The following is a 22,571-nucleotide window of genomic DNA, read 5'->3' as shown; positions in this document are numbered from 1 at the left end:
GTCCAATGAAGCACGACTTTGAAATGCATTATCACACCTCACGCTGAAGGTCAATCAATGATGTACAAGCTAAAATTCTGGATACAAGCACACTAAAAGATGTTACATGATGAAGAGCATAACCCTTTTTGTTTTCACTCCCCATCATCTTGAGGGATCAATAGTGATTTACCACTTACACTTGTTGTGTCTCGAACCTCTAATCTACTGGTTTGACGTGGAGGATCTCTACGACAAAGCCTCACCTCGTCACGAGCATAATACTTCTCGCATGAGAGCATTACACATAAAATACAACAACATACACTTATCAATGAAACAAACAGGAAACAAATAATTTATCATTTTCACACTAGGAAATAAATGAAACGAGCACTCGTTTAGAAAGGAAATCGGATGTTCAAACATCAGTATCCTGATTCTGAAGATACCACAAATTGGAGTGGGTCTGATAAGTAACATGTCTCTTCCGACTGTCCAGCTCTACACATTGATCTTTGCTTGTAGTAGCTGCATAAGAGACCATAATACATCCATGCGATGCAACGTTCTATCATTCTGCCCCTACAGAAAAGGTAATAACATAGATTGAATCAAGAGTCGTGCAAAATCAAGAAATGAATTAGTCAATAAGGGTCTGTTTGGAAAGCCACCTGGTAATTGGAATTGGTGTAATTACACAGGCTAGTAATTACACAACGACGACCTGTTTGCTTGTCATAATGTAATTACAAGCGCGCTGTTTGGTTGCACAAGTGTAATTACCCAGTTTGTTTAATTAAAACAAAAATTATCAAAAATTTAAAATTAATATGAAAAATATGTGCCTTCATAACTGATATTAAATTAGTTATTTAATAACACATTATTTTTTGAAATTATATTAATTAATAATCATATATTTGTAACTAATATTGTAAAAAATAATTGATATATATTTTTCAAATTAATAAAATTATAATTTTAATTAATTATAAAACTTAAAAGCAGACTTTTTTTGTGAAAACATCATGGATGGGATGTTTGACCAAAAAAAAAAAAATTATAAATATAATGCCATAATTTTATTCAAATGTTTGACAAAAAAATCTATCAACTATAAGTGAAAAAATAAACAACATGCAATGTAAAATAACAAGTCAATAGTACTAAAGCAAATAATTAAAATCGAAAATATAACCTACATTCAAAATCCAAAAGAAAAAGTTTAACATAATACTCTTATGTCAAATTTCAACATTACATAAGTTCAATGTGACTTAAGTAAATATAATTCAAAAGAAAAGAAAAATAAAGTCTATAACCTCATTCATAACGAAATTCTACTTTAATAACGTCACTCATTATATGCCAAGTTTGTTAATGACTCATTTTTTCTAATATTAAGAGGTGTAGTTTCAAAAACTAGAATAATAGCACGATTATGTTAAATTAACAAAACCAAATAATCAAAAAAACGAGCAATTACATAGAACCACAAAGTAAAGGTTGGGATTGAGAGTAGGGATCGAGTAACTCAATTGGCTGACTACCTGAACTTTCACCTTGTTGGTGAGGGTTCGAATCCCCGTAGGGATCTAGTAGCTCAATTGGTTGACTAACTAAACTTTCACCTTGTTGGTGAGGGTTCGAATCCCCACGTTGTAATCCCTCCCCCATTTCCCCTTCCCCTACCCCCCCCCCCCCTCAACCCCCATGTAACAAACAAAAAATTTAAAAATAAAATAAAAATAAAGGCTGCGATTGAGAAGAAAGGAAATGAAAGATAAATAATATAAACAGAAAAATATATTTTAAAAATAAAAATAATTAAAAAGTAAAAATAAAAAAGATATTAAAAAAATAAAATAAAACAAAAAAGAAAGAAAATAAAAAGTAACCCTGGAATTACAGAGTGTAATTACATCCAATTCTCAGCTCCCCCTTGAGAATTGGAGAGTGTAATTACACCCTCTCAATTACATCCAATTCCCACCTAACTGTGTAAAATTACTTGGTCAAACAAACAGACCAAACTGTGTAATTACACCAATTACACCCAATTCCAATTACCTGAGTGGCTTTCCAAACAGGCCCTAAGTAAAATCAGATGGAACCAAAGAGGAAAGGAAAAGGAACATCTAAAAGAAGTATGCTAATTCATGGTTCTACAAGAAGTCTATTGGCAAAAAGGATTACACCAGAAGGATTATTTGTAAAATCATTAGAAACATTTCAAAGCAATTAGTATGAAGCTGCAAAATAAAGCATCATCAACTTTCCAATGATGTGTTGTAAAATTTTAGATTAAAACTTCAGATTTCAAATGAAAGGTTCATAAACAATTTTCTCATAAAAATGTGAAAATACATATTTCTTTTCATCTTTCATTGATATGCTTAAGAGCTAGATGACCCACAGTCCAGTATCAACTGTATCAGCCTTTATATGTTGATACGACTCCTTTAAGAGAGGATGGGGAACCACACAAACGTAAGTAGATAGTGGATAAAATATCTTGCTGAGTACCAAGATCCACTACACGTGAACCAGCTGGTTCTACTTGAGGTCGAGAAAATATCATATCAATAGTCAGGATTGTACCTCAACCACAAAACACATACGCGTCCTCTCACCATAAGCGTCTGCCAGACCTTTTAAAATTGTAAGACCCAAGCTCCGGATGGCTTCGGTTATGTCAAGGAAATGGCTGCCGTCTTCGAAGATCTGCATTCGTTTCACGCAATGATAAATGTTTCATCCCTTACTGTTTCACCAAATAGTCTAACAAAAATTTAAGGCGCCAGAATTCACAATCAAAATTAACTGTCCTTACTTCTACAAGCATTTGACCATTCATGCCTAAGTTTTCAACCCTCATAGGACAAACTTTTTGGTCATTTCCAACTTCGACTGCCCAGCTTGAACCGTGTTCATGGGAGGAAGATCCACAGATACCCGATTCCTCGTCAACCAGCTGTAACATGTTCAACGCAAAGTAAATTAGTGGAGATAATTTTTTAAACAGAAAAAAAGAAAATTATTGGTAACCGGAACCACATAAACTAGCTATTTGCTCAGCCGGTTATCGCCACAACAGAGCCATGCAACAGAAGCTTAAATTAAGAAACACATTAAAGCACTTCTCATCCAATAATTATTTCTAAAGGAATTATGCCAAATAGAAAATAGAACTAAGAGAAATGAGAAGAGGCAAGCTTGCAGAAGCCAAAGGACCACACATCTAAAAACTGACCATGTAATTTCAACAGTATTTGCTCCACCCTCCCCATACCCCTGTATAAAAAATGTCAGAAAACATTGGTTTCCCTTTAGCCATGATTCACTTCCAACAAGGTAAGCAACCTTGATCAAATTGCCATAAAATAAAGAACAGAGATTTCCATCAGCATTTAACTGCATTTTTTATCCCACCCCTCCCCAAACTTCCAATTAGGAATATAAAATAGAAAAAGAAAAAGAAAAATATGTCAATTACCAAGGATAAACGATCCCGTTTACAATTTACCAAACCTTTTTTCAAGGAAGGGAGGTATTTGGACATCATTTTCAATTACCAGGCTTTACTTGGCATTAGCAATTCAAACCATGTGAATTTTTTTTGAAACTGGTGACTGTAATTCAAACCATGTGAATTGAGAAATAAATTACTAACCATGCAAGAAAAGCTCACCTTTGATGCTGAACACTTACTTAGCTTGTCAGCATGCTTGGTAACATTTTGCATGAAGAGCATGTGTTTGATTGTTCGTTCTAGAAGTGAGTCTATACTGCACTGTGGTATCATCCAAAAGTTTCAGCACATCCGAATAAAAAATTAAGCAACTTCAGAATAAGGAAATATAGCCTATTAGGTTACCTTAGAACCATTTGGAACCAGGTCGCGGAGCTCCTTGATGCGATCTTGGATTAATTGTCTATCCCTGGGTCTAGGTCGGGAACTTTCACCAGGTCTAGCCCTCTTTTTATGCATTTTAACAGGTTCACTACCTCTGCTACAACTGGTTGATGAAAACCCCCTAGAAGAATGCATACTACATGCACCTGATGAGTTGAAGCTGTTCAATGTTTCCCGATCGAATGAATAGCCTGTAGAACTGATTGTGCCGATATCACTGGTACAAGGTTCGACACTTATTTCAGTGGCCAAGAGGGAATCAACAGATTTACAGAATGACCTGACACTGATACAATCATTGTCATGGCGGTTAACATTAGCTATTACTGCTTCCAGAAGATGCTCATTGCCAGTGTTGCTCATAAACAGACTGCTGGTGCCAATCCCCTCAAGCATCTCAACAGCCATTTCTTCACGGTTCCCTAAACCCCAGTCCTTGGAAGAATTCCCTTCCTGGAATACTGGCCCTAGTGCTTCATACAGCTCATAGCCAGCACAGAACCTGAAAGGTTTGTCCATTGTATAATTACACTCGGTCTCAAAACCTAAATTTTTCTCAGCACATTCATCTGGATATGCAGTGGGAAGATCCGACAAACCCAACACTTCTTTATTTGGCTCAGGTCGTTCAGTGACTTGTCCAGCATCATATGAAACACTGCCATTACTTACATTATTTCTAAAAGTTGGCTCAGTTTTATCTACCAAACCCTTTCCCAAGACTCTCAAGTTGCTAGTTGGTCCTTCAAACTTTGGATCCTTTTCTGCCCACATCTGCCCTTCCTCTTGGTGTTTTGAAATGGAACTTTCACAGCTTGGCGGAAGCAGATTTTCACAGTCATCAGATCCTTGAACTGCAGTCTCATGAAGTATTTCATTTGGGTGACTTCCAGGTTGCGAGAAGATTAAAGAATGATCAACGGATTTTTCAAAAGATGTATATAGAGGAGACCACATATTTCTCCCATCTTCACAAACATTTCTACCTAGATTATTTATGCAGTCTTGAAAAACCTCTGAAACTGAGGTTCTTGTTGATATCTCTGACTGGAAAATGTAACAACATCAGATAGAGGAGCAGATGATCTGTGATAACAGTAATTCGGTGAGCAATAGTCAATTTACCATGCAAGAATTTTCCATGCTGTTCTGCATTGAACTCTGCAAGCAACTTGCCATCAACTCCTGGAGCTCAGAAAAGACATCTCTAATATGCTTGACCACCCTCAAATCCTCAGGGATCTTCTTTGACAAAACAATTGAAAGAAAATAAGATTTGCAGACAAGGCAAAGCTTGTTACTGGTAACTGCTGTAGAGATCAATAAATAACAGACATTCGCTGGATGATGTTAACTAAGCTAGAACTGATCAAACTATTAGTTGGAAATTCATTTTGCAAGGTGATGAATTTTCAAAAGGAAGTAAATGACGCATTGAAGGTAGTCGAAAATATAGTGACACATGAAATTAAACAAATACTCCCTCTGTCCCAATGTATGTGGCACACTTTCCTTTTAGTCTGTGCCAAAAAGAATGTCACCTTTCTATATTTAGAAACATTTTAACCTTATGAGATGATTTACAACCACACAAATATCCAAGGCTTATTTTGGACCACAAATTTTAAAAGTCTTCGTTTCCTTTTTTAAACTCCATGTGTAGTCAAATGGTGCCACATAAATTGGGACAGAGGGAGTACAAGTTAAGAGGACATCAGTGACAAAATTGTCATAAACATATTAAAAGAAAAAACTGAAGGAAATTCTATTTGTCATGGACTTAAGCCATTTATAAATCTTAAATAATGAGGCTGATCATCTTACACTATCCAAGGATCCAAGTTGTACAACTCCATGTGGAGCAACAGCAGCAACAACAATGGTCTGCATTCAAGAAAAAAGGTTTCTTTGAGGCCCCATATTATGTAGCCAATAAAGTTCATGATCAAATTCATACAATTGGAGATGGATAAAGTTAAAGTTCAGATTGAAAGGCTAAACTATCTTCATAAACTTCACAGGTGCAGGTTAGCATCAAGAAGTCAGTTGATGCAAGCCTGGATCTAACATGATTCAGCAGAAAGATTTAGAAGAAAGGTTGAATGAAAAATATGGTTTGAGTTAGTTGGAACTAGAGTTTTAAACAGTAAATGCAATATCAAATTATGTTAAAAGGAGTTATAACAGAAGGAATAGGTATCACACAAAGTTTGTAGAATGCTAACATAATTTGTATGCTGATTCTACTTGTGTAGGAAGTAAGCTTTGTCATTCTTGGTGGGTGTTAATCATCTTTAGAAATGTCAAAACGCCCAGGGACTACTGACACATACTTTTTGAAATGATGAGTATCAACTCTCACACATGTTTTAGTTGCTTAGTTTGTTTTGCCAAGCATGTCAATCCTATGTCAAGATTTTGTTGACTTCTAGTCCTTGCGTAGGACAATGGATGATGGACTCTCAAGTAAAAAAAATGATAACTTTTAACTTTTTCCAGAAAGTTCCATGTCATGAAAGAAACACCGGAAAGATCAGAAGCTGTTGTAAATAGAAGAATATGGTGTGAGACATATGCATGAGAGGTGAAGAATACATCAAACACCAAAATAACAAAAATGAAAGAGATTCTAATCCAAAAATAGATGTTTATTGTTGCTCTATTAGGGAACAGAAGTGATGCCAAAATCTTAAACTTCCTGACAATTTCCAAATATACAATGCACATGCATGACAGCTACATCACCACGGAAAATATTACAACTGAAGGATCAGGATAGTTAGCTTTACCTTAATCCCAGCAGAAAATTGAGCTTGCCATCCATCACAGTGCTGAAAATGAAAAAAAAAAAAAAAATCATAATGAATAACCGTGTACACAAGATACATCTATTAATTCCTCAAATTTCCATTACATTTTCAATCTTAACCTTACACGTTAATATCAATAAGTAGTCTAATGGGCCAAACTTTTACTCTATCCACCATCTAAATAGTTCAAAAAGTAAGTCATTATACAGTTTTGGATCTACCTGTCCTAAAATAGTTCGTATTGACAATTCCAATGTCTATATCGCCCCCAAGTCAATGTATATGTAACATTCAAGATGCATAACAGGAAGTATATTGTTGCGTCTGAATACCTAAATTCATCAGAAGCATGCTACTTGCACATAATAAGAAAAAATGGTTCACCTCAGGCGCCAAGCTGGTGATAGCTGCAACTTTGTCTGCTGAAACCCATAGATGTTTTCCAGAAATTGCCACCTGCCCTACAATACTGTCCAAGGAGATAGTTAGATATTTAATTAGCATAATCCATAAGTCCTATTTGTTCATTTTGGAAAGAAATCATTAGAATCATACATGAACATATTGTCTTATAAAGAATTACCGCGCCACTAATGACTATACTCTCAGACTTTCTATTAAAGCTTGCATGCGAAAATAAATCAATCTCATGCAGCAACAGATAGCGTAACAAGTACAATTTCTTCAAGGGAAATATTTCTTTGGCTGAAGCTTTAACACCACTAGAAATGACAGCATGAACTAATTAGATCATAAACTTGGTTCTGGTCATGTATCATACCCTTCTCCAAGAGAATAAACATGATAGGACATCTTTGCCACAGCTACTCCAAGTCGATTGTTGGAATAAGGTCCATCATGAAGGTTGCCAGCTGTACTACCAGGAGATACTTTCTCTGGAAACCCATCATTATCATAGTAAGCGTCCTCCCAAGTCAACATCCTACAATAAAATCCACATGGTAAGAGACGACAGGTAGTTCTTTTATACTTAAATACATTAAAAGGCCAAGTTATGGTGGATTACCAACCACAACTAAGAAAACTATTCATCTCAAAGAGACCTCGTACTTGATAAAATCAAGCTTCTAATAAGCTTCAACATCAAGGTTTCATTCATATAAGCCTCAGGAGGCCTAATTTGGATTACAGATTTACCTAAAAAGGTTACCTTCATATGTTTACTCTGTACAAATGCACTAATATTGTTGGAGATAGAGTTATATTTCTAAAACCACAAATAATGGTCTCTCTGTGTTATGGCACAAAAATTTCCTGCAAAGGCAGTTCCTAGCTATTATATGCAATCTTTGATTTCTCAGTTAATGGGGAAGCTACTTGTATCTTTATATTCTGAACCTCCTGCTAACTGAGAAAAATAGATTTTGCACTTAGATTCCTTATGTGCATTTCGGAGTTGCATACATCATATTAGATTCTTTTTTCTTTAAATGAATATGTAAACACAAGTTGGATCATTCCCGCAATAAATCTGAAAGAAAATACCTTTATCATTTTCTGGCTAAGCTAATGAAAGTCCAGAGTCGATTAGAAACAATAAGAATGGAAGAAAGCAAGTCTACTAATATAAATCTCATTAAAACATGTCATAGAAAAATATATCTTGTTTCACTTTTACCAAAAAGAAATATCAGTTACAGGAGGAAGCTAAGAACTTGATGAAGGAGGCAAAAGAACTCACATTCGAGCTCGATGTGTGAGCTTCCAGAACACAGCATACTTCCAAGGAGAGTTGCAGCAAAGGCTCCTCAGTGCTTGTTGCAGTTGGCTTGCCATATTCTTTCAAAAAATTTAACCCCCACCACAAACTCTCAAAATAAATCCAGTCCTAAACCCCAAATAACACCTAAACAATCCCCAATTTTCTTCCCTTGTCACCAATACCTAACTTCCTCTGTATGATCCTCTCCCTGCCTGCTTCCTTCTCAACCCTGCTCGCCGCTTTATTGGCGGTCCTATTGTTGGAAGAAGCAGCATCCCATCATCTTTTCCCATTCTCAACTCTTCCCACAACTCAAAAACCAAACCCCACACCAAAAAAATATCAAATCTTGATTGAACCAACCAAAGGACCAACTCTATTTAGTTATTAACAACACAAAATGAAACCAAGAATCCAAGAAAAACAATACCCACAAACAAAATTGTACTATCCATGCAAGTTCCCACCACTTTGGAATAAAAATCAAATCTTGATTGAACCAACCAACCAACCAACTCTGTTCAGTAATCAGCAACACAAAATGAAACCAAGAATCCAAGAAAAACAATACCCACAAACAAGATTGTATTTTCCATGCAAGTGTCCAAACCAAACAACAATCTTGAACAATATCCACTTGGTAACAAAAAAAATCAAATCTTGATCACCCTATAAAGACCACCAAGAACAAGAAAGCTACAGTTTGGCTAACAAATTGATACTTGATCTTCTATAAAATGAAATTAAGACCTCAAAATTTGAAGTGTAGACAAACAAAAGGAAGAATATTAGGCTACTTTTATCAACAGTAAGCTTTCTGAGAAGAGTACCTACGGCGTTTAGGAGTTAATTTTTGAATTGCAACATTAATCTCCATCACTATTTCAAGATTTTGAATATACTGCTTGTTTTGTTTCTGTTTCTTGTTTTAAGTTGAAATGAAAAAAACTATTAGGAAAAGTGTATAGCGAGCTATGTATGGGCTAATTGATTTTGATTTTGATTTTGAACTTGTCTTTATATAATAGTCTTAAGGAGCACATGCATCCCTAAATGGGGAGTAGGGACACCCATAAATAAATCTGTTGTTAGTTAAAAGTGCAGTATGGATACACACCATTATGCCCCTTGATATGCTATAATTTTCATTGGTCTTTTGATTATTATTTCTTTTGGTGTTGAGCGAGAATAAAATGAAAGGGTACTATGGTAGTATAATTGAATCCAATAAATTTGTAACTAAGATAAGTTAGTTCATTACTAGGGAACCTGACTAATGAATATTGAAAAAAAAAAAAGAATATTGGCTTGTATATATCATTTGAATTTGAATTCATAACACTTTAAATTGGTAAAAAGTTATTTTGTACCGGGGACTGAAATGAATATACATGTACAAAATACCTAAAGATCCCCTAAATTATATTTGGTCCTAACTATCCCTTATACTTGATTTTTCTATAATCCCTTATATTTGATTTTTTTATAATCGCTATCCCTCAAATAATAGTTGGCCTTAATCATCACCCTCATGTACTTGGCTTTTTTATAATCTTTACCCTCAAAAGAAAAATGATACAAGAAGGAAAAATTGGTAGCTTTAATGGAGAAACAGAGAAGACATATGGAAGGAAATAATAGTTGGAATGGCTAAATATGTAAGGAAATGGCATTTTAATTTTTTTTACACATCAGATTAATATGATGTGATTGTTATTTTACACTCCCACACGCCAAACGTCATTTAAAATCACTTGAATTATAGAAAATCCAAATATATGAGGGTAATTACGACCAACTATTGTTCAAGGAGTTAACGATTATAGAATAACCAAATACATGGGGTAATTAGGATCACGGATAGTTTAAGAGGGATTTGAATAAACTACGTCAAGTTTAGGAGGGTTTTTTAGTATTCTGCCATATACATAACATGTGTGAACAAAAAAATTATCCAATTAGTAAATATTTATTCGGATATTTACATCAAACCAATTCAACTATGATTAAATAATTTAATATAACAAAAATATTTGTTAATTAATAAAAATGTAAGTACAAATACATATCATATATCTATTTGTTTTGTGTGTTGCTTGTTCACTGCTAACTGCTCCTTAGAACGGTAGTTTTTTTTCTTTTCTAATTCTTTATTTCTTTAACTATTTATAGAAGTCATGATTGAAAAAGAATAATAAAAAGGGTTTTTGAGATAGTCCACTTATATGGCAAACAATATGATGCCAAGGCTTATGAAAATGCTACTTATCTTCCCATCAATCTATCCAGAACAAACCTATGAACTTACCCTCCACCAGGCCTTTTCAACAATGATTTCTACTGCTAAAAGTTGTGACATCTACTCACCTCCCATTCCCATTGTCTCCCTATTTTTAATTTCTTCCTCTATTTTTGTATTTAATTGTATTTATCCTTGTGGAATTTTAACTGTTAATTGGTAGCAAATCAGAGCTAATTCAACTCACATATGGTGTTTACATCGAATTAAATAGCTTTATTTTTATAATAAAAAATCTAAATAAAAATACATATTATTTAATTATAGTTAAGTGATAGATACGTGTAAAAAAAAGATACGTACGTTGTATTTGTTTGTTTAGAGTGAACAATGAGGATGTTTGGTATTGAGAAAACATTTTTCATAAAATGCTTTTCAATTTTTTCATGTTTGGTTGATCGAAATAATTTATAAACAAGCCGTAAAGTGAGGAAAATGACTTCTCTAGTGAAAATAGGGAAATCAAGTTCGTAGATGGTATTCCAAGCTCATTGTATCCTCCCTAGGCCCCAACGCTTCCAACCCCACCCCTTGTTCAACCGACCCCCTGCCACCCCTAGCTCCCCCCCCCCCCCCCTTTTCCCCCTTTAGGGTTTTCCTAGATTACATAAAAATGTTCTTGGGGTAATAGTTATTTGCTTATACGTAAAAACATCAACAATCAAGCAAAAAAAACTAATACTTATTTTTCAAAAAGAAATTTTCCACTAATATATTTTGTTAAGAGAATACCTATTCTATAGCAAATAGAAAGAACATTACTTATAGACATATAGAGAGACACAATAGCCGGCATAATTTGTTTGAAATTGTAGTTCAGTCATGACAAAGATTGACATATAAAACAAAACATATTTGTTAAGCTTATTCTAGTTGTACCACACCAACTCAACACTATAACAAGATTCCTTTAGCAATGTAATCGCAAGACGTTTATTACCATCGATGTCTAATCATTATTACCATCTTTTTCTCAATTTCTTTTGGGTATCTAAAGAATGAGATTGGGTGTAGCAGTAAACTTACCGAGCCAATGAAAGAGAAAACAACAAAACATGCTTTGGAATTAAATAAAGTTTGAAAATGATTGCATGCATAACCATCAATTCTAATTGCAAAGGGCTGCTCAATTTGTCAAAATGAAATTTTCATTTAATTGTGGTTTACAACAACCGCAACACAACATGCATGCAATGTAGTTGAATTGATGTGCTAACGCTAAAGATTTAATATTTGGAAGCTTTTCAAATTGTGGGGCAAGTGCACAAATAGCCGCTTGAAGGACTGTTGTTTAAAATATAATCAGATTTTACAAATTTTAAAATTTTTAGTTACTTTGCAAATAAATTTAAAACTTGAGCTCTGAAGTTTTAATTTCATTCCTTCGGATCTGACACATTGAAACTAGCCAAGCCTAACTTCAGTCATTCAAGTTTGAAGTTTGAATCACAATTCAAATTCAAAATTGAAGCTTCTGAAGTTTTAATTTTTGCCAGCTTGAATTTCAAACACGGGTCTGAATATTTCAAGCTTTGGCTGTTCAAAATTTCATTTACGTGGTCTGAAGTTCTTTGATCTGCTCACATATTAAATTAGGGGCAAATTTTCATTTGATTGATAAATGACGAGACTGATACCATTGTTAAGTTTCTATTGTAACTTCCCGCACATCCTTATACTTTTGCTAATTAATAAAATTAACACTTCAATGATACAAAGTTCATATAGTCTAATATTGGTGGCATGAAATCATTGTTCTTAATTAATTTGTCAAAGAATTCTCTGTGAAGAAATAAAGTTGATTTTTTAGATACAACAAAAACTCGCAAGTATTTAGTAGGGATCTAGAATAATGAAGTGTAGGATCTTGGATAATTAACTTAAAGAAAAATCTAGTTATTCTAGAGTAGTTGTAGAAGATAAAGTTTACTAGATTTTTCTTGTAGATGTTTCTAGAATAATTTCTAGAACTATCCCTACACAAGTATAAATAGGGGTGGCCTTAGCCATTTGTAATCAACCCAATTGAAAATCATTCAAGTCAATTCAAGAGAGTCTTCTTCTATTTCAAAGTTCTCCTTTCTATAGTTTCCTCTTTTTGAATCTTCCGATCTTAAGAGAATTCGATCTTGCGAAATTTATGTTTCTCCAATTTACTTTTCTTCTGTTATATTTCTCTACATTCTCAACTACCATATAAAGTCTATTGGTGATAGGCATGAATTCTCCACTATATACTGTCAGATTTTTTTTACTATAAGATACTACGATAATATAGGACTTCAAAACCATTAAGGCACATTACATCCAATTAATAATTATATACTATATGACATTGTTCATAGTCAATGAGTTCTCAACTTCCCTAAGTCTACCAGTGAAATCCACTATGCTTAGATTATAGGACTTCAAACCTACTAAGGTATATCAAGCCAATTACCAATGAATATTGGAGTCAAGCTGTCATTTGAGAATGAATAATTAGTAAATATAAGGAGAAAAGCGACGAGAATGATGGTCATATTTCCTTCTACGAAGATCAAGAGCCGATGCATATAGAATATACCAGACTTAGGGTGTGTTTGGTATGGAGGTTTTCCAATTTTATCATGTTTGGTTTGTCAAAATGTTTTGGAAAATACTTTTTTTAAGAAAATAAATTCCTTAAAAATAAGGAACTTAACGGAAGTAAGAAAAACAAGTTCCATAAGTGACATTCCAAGTTCATTGTCTATTCCTCACCCTCCAATGCCTCCAACTACCACCTCTTAAACATCTATCTACTACTTGAACTACATATATACACTATCATAAAAAATAGTAACTACATTAATATTTCACATCTATATACTAAGTTGAACTCCTAAGATCACTTCTAAATCGGAGAAGATCATCCATATAAGTAATATTATACACTCATAGTATAAAAGATATTCGCAAAATTAGTTCAATCTATTTGTAAAATAATTATAAGTAAATGAAGATAATAATTATTAATAGATCAACCTAATAAATATAGGATGACAAGAAAATTCTACTAAAAGTATAAAAATACAGTATAAAAATAAGTACATTGTCAGTAAATATACCATTCAAACAGTGGCAGATCTAATGTACATTGTATGTGCGATTAACGGAAATTATTAACTTTTGTTCAAATCCTATAACCCAATTATTATATATTTACTAGAGATCGTTATAGGAATCTTTAGTATCCACTTTTAAATTCAAACACATTACAAAAATTGATGAGTATACACGAAAATAAGAGGGATCATGAGTGCAAAAGAGAAAAAGAGGAATGATGCCCCTTTGCCCCAATTTTATCTACAGATCTCTACTTATTCAATTGCTTATGTCTTAATTCATGATATGGTCTCTCATCCGCATATGAGATAAGCATTATGTAACGGTGCACATGATAATAAACAAATAAATAAAGTGTTTGGTGCGGCTATTTTTTTAAGATGTCATTTTGCACTTGGATCTGGTAGGCCATCCTATTTTGATCATTCCTGCAATAATCTTGCTTTATTTTATTTTTTTCTCATGCACTCAATTATATTTGTAAATTGGGAACCAAAATCATCCCAAGTAGATTCTGAAGCTATGCTTTTCAATAGCATGAAATCTGAGGCAGTGACTATTTAGTCTTCTTTGTCATGAGTAATTGTTTGATCTTTGTGTATCTCAAGTCAATTTTGTCAGGCGTTTTTTTTCCTTTCCTTTTGCCTTTTGAGTTTCTCTTTTTTTGGAATTTCGAATGTTAAGCTCAGTTCTTAAATTATTGTTGCTTGCAATAGTAAAGAATTAAATTTGAGATTTTGAACTATATATATGTTACGATTTTGAACTATATATATGTTACAGTTAGTGATGGAGACAGAACTTTTACTAAGGGATTCAAAATATAAAGAAGTCAATATATATAAAGAAACAAAGGTGATTCAGCATCTACTATATAATATATACATAAAATATAATTTTGACTTCGTATGTACGTGTATACTTTTAGTGAAGGGATTCAGATAAATTTTCTTGCACCCCTAGCTCAGCCCATGGACCATGGTTACAGCTTGTTTTGGAAAGTTGCCTTTTTGGAAAATATTTTTTGTACAAAAGTTGTATGTTTTGATTAAATGATACAATTGAAATTTAGTTTTTTTTTTTTTTTTCCAAGAATCTTGATCCATTCAAAACAACTATAACATTATATGAATTTTTGAACAAATGGAATAGTATTTAATATGAACAGAACAGTAGGGCAACCAGCTGCGATACTTTTTCCTAAGACAATTTTTAATTTTCATCTGGATCTTCAAAGCAGTAGGGTATATATCGATCGTAGAAAGATGATGATTGATTAGTAGTTTGATTTAGTTTTACTTTACAAGCAAAGTGACAATTGTAATGACAACCTAGAAAAGGAACAGTACCAACATGTGGACCAATCCTCCTACATATCTGTCAAACTTTCGATCATGATTCATGACATGCACTTTTGAATTACGTTCTCATTTACGTGTTTCTCTTTTTTTCTTTAAGATTTTTAATGACATTATTGGGTTCATCAACCAATCCAATTAACATTTTATGAAAATATAAGCTAAGTCCAAATTTTTTTTTAAGGTCTAGCTTACACTAGTAAAAGTATTGCTACACCAAGATTGTACCAATGTGGACTTTTGTCTCACGGAAGGGTGGGAGTGCACGTGCACTCGTTAGCTTCAGAAAAAATTATGTGTATATATATGTGTATATACCTTGAGAAATTAGTAGATATTTAATTGTGCACTCTAACAAACGAAAGTGTCTTTGGGACACGTTGGTTGCAACCAATGGCGGAACCAGGATTTCCACTGAGAGGGTTCAAAATATAAAAAAGTAAACATACGAAGAAGCCTAAGGGGGTTCAACATCTACTATATATACATAAAAAATAATTTTAACCTTGTAAAAACAATATTTTTTTTCCACCGAGGGGGTTCGGATGAACACCCTCGGCTCTATGTGGCTCCGCCACTGGTTGCAACTGCTGCTTTCCTTCCATGTCACCCCGGATCAAACCCGAATATCACTTTTAATTATTTTTTTGAGCCTATTTTTAGGAAAACAATAAGCGTTAAATGAGCTCACCCATATTCGAACCTTCACTGTTAACACATGTTGCACAACCTTAGCCACTGAGCTATCTCTTTCATTTGCTTCATTGTGTTAAATTTTATTTATTATTAAAAAAATCATATTTGACCTATATACTTGTATTTTCGCCACAGCTACGCTATTAGTGACTGGTCTTAAAATCTTGGGTCAAGCGTCACCTCGACTATCTCCCGCTCGAATGAACTTTCTAGTGACTATCAATAAGCCCTTACACCGATATTCTACAACAATTGGCCTATCAACAAATCCCTTGAGCTAAGTTTCACATGATCCATGAGTGCATGATCGAGTTCAATTGGAGAACTATTGTGTGTCATCCATATTGTTTAAGTATTTATGGTCGACATCGATGTCTAGAGGCTAGTTCTTCTTGTGTGTGTATCTCCAAAACTGCCACTAAAGATAGTAAATTGATTCTTCATACTCGTGCCGCCAAATTTGATATCCGTAGTTAGGCTAAACTAGCCTAAAGATAGTTGTAATGATATGATATTATTTGTTTTGGGGCAAGCTCGCACAATTTTTTCAAAAGATCGCTCACTATTAATAGTATAATTTTCCTCTTAGCTATTAATGTGAGTGTTTTATTTGCACATCCCATCAAATATAATATTTCTCCGATTTTAGAGAAAGGGAATTCGTAGCCTGTGCCATTAATTTCCGATGATTCTAATTTCATACTAATTACTTACGATAGCCTTGTCCTTAAGGAAACGATATATCCACATGTAGTTGGTTAATGAAGATTTCCGATACATTGTTATTACCGCGGTTTTAGTATAGAAATCTATTAAAAAAAATCAAAACTTTAAATACAGTCTTTCAATTTACTTGTAAATAATTAGAAGAAATAAAATAGAAACTCATTGAAGTTTATTTTTTCTGGACAAAAATTGTTGAAGTTGATATATATAGAAAACCTGATTTTCTTATAGTCTGTTCTCTGTACCTACCTAGGAAGATTAAGAAGACACGGGATGTTGCCTATCCACACAATTTATAGTGCTCTCTTTGTGGATGGTGATAAGTGATAACATATAAATTCATTTCAATTTAGTGTTATCTTTGTGGATGGACGGGGATAACATACGAGTTTTCAGATTAAGATCAGTTTAAATCACACAAAGTAGTAATTTTAGTAAAGGATTTTTCCCACTATTATCTTGATCTGAGAATTTGGGGGGAAGGAGTGATTTGACATTTGAGTAGCAAGGCACGTCTAGAATACATGTAAATAGCAAATATTTTAATGTTTAGCACCTCCATTTTAATTTTTGATTAAAATATCCATCTCTAATGGGGGCAGTCTAATATTTAAAGGGGATTTAATTCGTAGTATCACTAGCTCAAATCCTTAAAAGAAGACTATATAATAAGCTAAAGAAATCAATTTGAATCTGACAAACTCAATTGCAGTTGCCAAGCACTGTTAACCCTTCGTTATTCTTTGTTAATTAATTGTATCAAAAAGAAATATGTAAAGGTTATTATCATACCCTATATGGAAGAATTATTTATACAAATTAGGATCATAATCACTAGCGTTGCAAGAAATTATATTTTATACGATATTGTGATATTCAATGGTGCAACCTATGCGTAAGGCTAAAGTTTAGATAATTAATACGTTTAGGTTTGATTTTCCTTCATCGGTATCTCTTATCTAGATGCTAATTTTTCATACAAAGCCTCTGTAAAAGTGACATATATTGGACTTCTACCCGTACTTGTTGCAGGTTTGATATGACTATCACAACGAATGCAAATAGAACTTTGACAAGAGGGGTTGCCACAATGCCACCTACAACTCAGGTGGTGGATTCAAGTCACAAAGGAATAATGACTTCAACAAATGGGGATCAAAGGGGAATCAAAGGAGAGAAGAATGGAAAAGAAAAAAAAAATCAATTGGGTTAAATCAGTCATTTAATCAAGAATCCGCGACTAAAGTGATACCAAAAAAAAAAAAAAATTGGAACTAAAATAACACCAAAAAAAAAAAAAAGGTTACAAAAGCAGGTTTCACGCACAGAATCTGTGCGTGAAAGAGGCTGCCTTTTTTTTTTTTTTTAAGCTATCAAAATCACGTTTTGCCATACTTTGGGCAAAGATTAGTCATGTTTCAAAATCTCGAAATATCAATATTTTATATAGAACTTAATATCTTTTTTTGCGTACAATAATGTCGGCTCATTACATCAAGTATAACTAAACGTTTGGATAGTCGTTTTAGGGGTTGTAAAGTGCCCCAAAGTAAGTTTTGTTTGTTTGGAAACTTGTCATTTTTAAGTTTAGATGTCATATTTTATAGGGTTTTAATGTAAGCGTTTTATTATTTAGTCAAATCAAATGTACAAATAAAAATATTTTGATCTACCTTTAATTTTTTATATTATGTTGTTATTTTTCTTTTTTGTCTTTTTTGTTTTTGCAATGTCTTTTGTGTAATCCGCATTTTTTTAATGTAATGTGTATTTTGTATTGTTTGGAAACTTGTTATCTTTATGTTTAAATATTATATTTGAATGTACAAATATAAATATTTTATTTAACAATAATTCATCCAATTCGAGAGGTTTATACTAATTCAAAAATAATTCATTTGATTAAATGACAATAGTAATTCAAAGCAATACAATACTAAATGACAATAACAATACAATCTTCAAGTTCTAGAGGCTCTATTACTTCGAGACGTGCTTGTACCACCACGGTCTTGTTGCCCACACGAACGCTTGTCATGGCCATATTGCTTACATGTAGAGCACTTACGAGAGTAAGTTCTTTCACTAACATCTATTTGACTGGGTCTACGACTCCGTGAGTTAGTGCCCAATTTCCTGATGTAATCCTTGTTAGCAACCATCGAAAACGGCTCGTTTGGCCAATATGCTTCATTACCAAGTGGGTGGAATTAGCTGGAATATGCTTTAAGGTAACTGTGGACCTTATTCCCCCACCACATAACTTGGTACCGCTTTTGCCATTCTCTCGAAGCACTTTACAGCATGAGAACACGGCATGTGGTACGTTTGCCACTTACCACAAGTGCATGTTCTTGTTGCCTCATAAACGGTATGCACGTTTCCATCCTTACCGTTGTAATAACCCGTCCTAACTTCATACATACGTTGAATGGGGTCATACTCGGTCATTTGGTGAAGCTCACATTTTTTTCTATAATGCTCTATCTTTTTGAAGGGCTTTGACATCCATGTCCCGCATTCGGCTAATATCGCTCTGGCCTGCCTTGTTCTAATCACAAATCGCTTCACAACCTGCTTGAAAGTCATTCTCACCATTGTAGTGACAGGTAGTCCCCGAGCAGATTTCAGCAAGCCATTGAAAGACTCTGAGCTCCTTGTTGTGAGCATGCCCCATCCTTTGCCTCCATCAGCATGAAGCGTCCCTTTTTCAATTTCGAGCTTCATCAACCAAAATGTATGCGGGTTCACTAACTGCCCTGATCAGATCCATTTTTGTAGCCCATTTTCTTTGTTGATGCTCCATCACAGCCCCCCACATCAATTTATTTAGAGTGCCATTATGAAACTTTGATTGCAAATTTGCCTTCAAGTGCCTTAAGCAATAGCGATGGTAAACAAGCGGAGGCTGCCACCCTGGCAAATTATCCATATTGTGCAATATGCCTTTATGATGATCAGACAGCACGCATACGCCCGTATGATCCTTAATAACATGAGTCTTCGAATGGGTCAAAAAGATCCCCCATGTGTCGGTGCTCTCGTTAGCGGCAATTGCGAAAGCAAGAGGGAATATTGACTCATTGGCATCTATTCCTACTGCAATTAGGAGCTTGATGTCGTATGCACCATATACATGTGTGCCATCTATGGATATCACTGGCCGGCAATGAGCAAACCCATCAATACATGATTTGAATGTCCAAAATACGAAGTTGAAAATTTTACCCTCTATAAGCTGCCACTCTACAACAGTACCAACATTAAAACATTATAGAGCCGCCATATACCTTGGCAGCGATTGAAAAGAGGTATGCCAATTTCCAACGATCATCTCAAAGAGCGTCTACGCCCGAGAAATCCGTTTCTCTTGCTTATAGTTTTACCATATACGGTTTGAACATTTCTAATGCAATCTTTGATGGGGATCCTGCACAAGTTTAAACAAAACAACATTTAGTAATGATCTTTAAATTGATATAAGACAAATAATGTACTAGGTAGGATAAGTTACCTTGGCGTTTCAGCAACGTCTTTGAGTAACACTTGAGCAGTCATGTTTGTATATAAATTATAATGATCTACTCGATTGTCTTCCATATCACAAGTGCGCCTTTGGCGAAATTTTGTGATAGCCCACATACCATCAGGCTTAACAATTCCCCAAAGCAACCACTGACAGCCTTGATACCGTCATCTACAAACTAGCCTCCATATATTTGTGTTTGACTGATCAACCTTAAACTCCCTCATTTTCTTAATACAATTGTTGACACCTGATTTTTGACCTCCCGTAATTCACTTTACTTACTCAGGGTCCTTGGATAATAAATAATATAATTCTGTACACCCGCAGAGATTTCTGAATAATTTTAAACAATTATTCAGGTTAACGTTTTTACTTCCATAAATTAATAGGGGCACTTTCAAAGCTTTACTAATTATTCAGAAATTTATCAGCATTTTACAAAGACTTTCTATAATTCCCCCGGCAGCCAATGCAATTTCAAATAATTGTTCATTTAATTCAACAAAAAAATCAGAAAAGTTAGATAAAAGGCATCTTCATTTATTTTTATCCTAGGGACTTGAGTAATTAAAAGAATTCGCTACTTTTACCCCTCGAGCTTTGAATTATTGCTATATAGGCTATTTGTGCCACTTATGGCAAAATTATTTTTAATTATGATCTCTAGCCTAATTACTATTATTATGCATTAGTGACCGCCTCATGATTAACTAACTCATGGTTCAATACAGCTGGGGTCAATTTTGCAAATTTCTGAATTCCGGACGGCCTTAATTGAAATGTCCAAGTCATGGACAGATTAATTAAGGATGTTGATGCAAATTAGTCTTAATTGGTTAAATTAAATACCGGAGTAAGGCTACGCTTGCAAATAATTGATTGCGAGGATATTTATGCAATTAATTACAATGATTGACCGTAATGGCGATCTTTATTTACTGAAAGGACAATTTGAGGCTTTTTCTGCAAAAGTGGGTTTCAAAACTCTTTTTAATTTTGTTACGTCTTCAATCGCTCTCGTTTTAATTATTTCCTTTTATGATTACGTACTTTGAGTAAAAACCCCTTTCATTGGATTATTTATTTTTTCCTTACGAGCGTATATACATTTGATATGTGCGCATATACGTGCGAAGTATACAAAAAAGGGGGGTCAGATTTTGAAAAAAAATATAGGGCCAGGTCCAGCCCACAAAGAGGATGACCCGGCCCAAACGACATATAATACTCTCTCGGTATAACACCCCAAAAACAGAGGGGTTTTTTGTTATTTTTTAAAAGGGCTAGGGTTCGCCCCTCTATGCTCCCACGCCCCTACTCCCCTTCCCCCTCTGTACGACTGGTCAAATCGTCGATTACTGTGCTCCCACTAGTGTAGTGACGTCGTTGGGTGGTTGAAAGAGGAAGAAGCCTTTAAGGCTTTGTCCTTTTTCTCTGGTTTTGCTCGATTTTTCATCCAAACAACCCCTATAAGGTACAATCCGTGATTTACATTTATTTTTACTCCATTTTACAGTTGTGACCGTTGATGGCCATAAGCCTTGAATGCGAGCCACTTCTCCTCCGTGGATGCAGGCTTGAAATTGTGAAAATATGGAGTCCCACATCGTTGTTGTTAACCTTAGGAGCATTCTGGGATTTCTATAAATAGAAACCTCTTTCCACGAGTAAAAGAGGTCAGACTTTGAAAAGGGTTAAGAAATTGGAGATATAAAAATTCCCAAAGTTGAATATTTTTTTAGCTTTTTCTTAAGTTTATTTCAATTTGCTCGAAAACCTAGTCTGAAATCTTGGTTTTTATTTCATTTTGTTGTTGGGCTTGTGTTTGGAGAGGGTAGTTTCTTTCAAATCCACATTTGGTCTTGGCCGTGCCCAAAAAAGGTAATAATCTTTTTGTTTATTGCTTTCCCTTTAATTCCTGTCAAATTTGCTTTCATTTGCTTATTTCTTGAATGATTTGTTGTTGGTGATAAGTAGTCATTTCCAGCATTGATTAATATGGAAATTTATTAGCTTAACTTAGGTTTGGGCGATAAATACGGACATTAGATGAATGTTGTTGGTTTGATTAGGATCATGTTGTGGCATTTGTTTCAGTCTTATGGAATCCAGTTATGTTGTAAAGATGGCCTAGTCTGATATGCTTTCATTTAGCTTGTTTTGAATGGTCTGTTGTTAGCACTGATAATGTTTTTTTTTTTATTAGCTTTAGTGGTCATGGTACTTTCCTTGAATTAAAGTTTGGTGGTGGTGGGATAAATGTAGGCAACAGGTAATGTTGCTAGTTTGATTGAATCATGTTATGGTATTTGTTCTCCCTTAATGAAGTCCAATTATGTTGGTAAAAGGAGTCTGTTTCTATGCCATGGGTGGAGTGCCTGTTTTGTTTGAATTTAGGATAAAAAAAATGAACTAGTTTAGTTGAGATATTGGCTGAGGTTTTGT

The 22,571-nt window shown here is 34.2% G+C and overlaps 2 protein-coding genes across 4 annotated transcripts; both read right to left on the bottom strand.

The window, feature by feature from the left end:
* Positions 1–42: 42 nt before the first annotated feature.
* On the bottom strand, positions 43–9,427 carry LOC132050936 (transcription factor EMB1444-like). 3 transcript variants are annotated; one of them, XM_059442265.1, is made up of 11 exons: positions 8,411–9,425; positions 7,490–7,651; positions 7,093–7,177; positions 6,688–6,729; positions 5,723–5,782; positions 5,024–5,143; positions 3,860–4,945; positions 3,674–3,775; positions 2,816–2,956; positions 2,584–2,706; positions 43–564 (listed from the first exon to the last, which is right to left on the bottom strand). In XM_059442265.1, the coding sequence occupies exons 1-11, from the start codon at positions 8,503–8,505 to the stop codon at positions 484–486; spliced, it is 2,097 nt and encodes a 698-aa protein (XP_059298248.1). In that variant the 5' UTR covers positions 8,506–9,425; the 3' UTR covers positions 43–483. The 3 variants fall into 3 exon arrangements, with proteins under 3 accessions (XP_059298248.1, XP_059298254.1, XP_059298261.1); XM_059442271.1 differs by having other exon boundaries at positions 5,024–5,140; XM_059442278.1 differs by lacking the exons at positions 43–564; positions 2,584–2,706 and having other exon boundaries at positions 3,694–3,775; positions 8,411–9,427.
* Positions 9,428–19,307: 9,880 nt separating this feature from the next.
* LOC132062927 (uncharacterized) lies at positions 19,308–20,155 on the bottom strand. Its single transcript, XM_059455393.1, has 3 exons — positions 20,112–20,155; positions 19,948–20,027; positions 19,308–19,843 (listed from the first exon to the last, which is right to left on the bottom strand). The coding sequence occupies exons 1-3, from the start codon at positions 20,153–20,155 to the stop codon at positions 19,308–19,310; spliced, it is 660 nt and encodes a 219-aa protein (XP_059311376.1).
* Between the last annotated feature and the right edge of the window lie 2,416 nt (positions 20,156–22,571).

The sequence above is a fragment of the Lycium ferocissimum genome, chromosome 1 (assembly GCF_029784015.1).
Source record: "Lycium ferocissimum isolate CSIRO_LF1 chromosome 1, AGI_CSIRO_Lferr_CH_V1, whole genome shotgun sequence".
Taxonomy (NCBI): Eukaryota; Viridiplantae; Streptophyta; class Magnoliopsida; order Solanales; family Solanaceae; genus Lycium; species Lycium ferocissimum.
Note: the sequence above shows the minus strand (reverse complement) of the source record. Positions and strands in the feature narration are given on the sequence as shown.

Bases quoted from the DNA above. Each gene is read 5' to 3' on its own strand.
- LOC132050936 (XM_059442265.1), bottom strand. From the start codon at position 8,505: ATGGCAAGCCAACTGCAACAAGCACTGAGGAGCCTTTGCTGCAACTCT. The intron at 4,946-5,023 runs GTAAATTGACTA...TACATTTTCCAG, and splicing joins GCATGGAAAATTCTTGCATG to TCAGAGATATCAACAAGAAC. The intron at 2,707-2,815 runs GTAAGGACAGTT...AAACGAATGCAG, and splicing joins ATGGTCAAATGCTTGTAGAA to ATCTTCGAAGACGGCAGCCA.
- LOC132062927 (XM_059455393.1), bottom strand. From the start codon at position 20,155: ATGACTGCTCAAGTGTTACTCAAAGACGTTGCTGAAACGCCAAG. The intron at 20,028-20,111 runs GTAACTTATCCT...AAACTTGTGCAG, and splicing joins GACGTTGCTGAAACGCCAAG to GATCCCCATCAAAGATTGCA. The intron at 19,844-19,947 runs GTAGACGCTCTT...GTACTGTTGTAG, and splicing joins GAGAAACGGATTTCTCGGGC to AGTGGCAGCTTATAGAGGGT.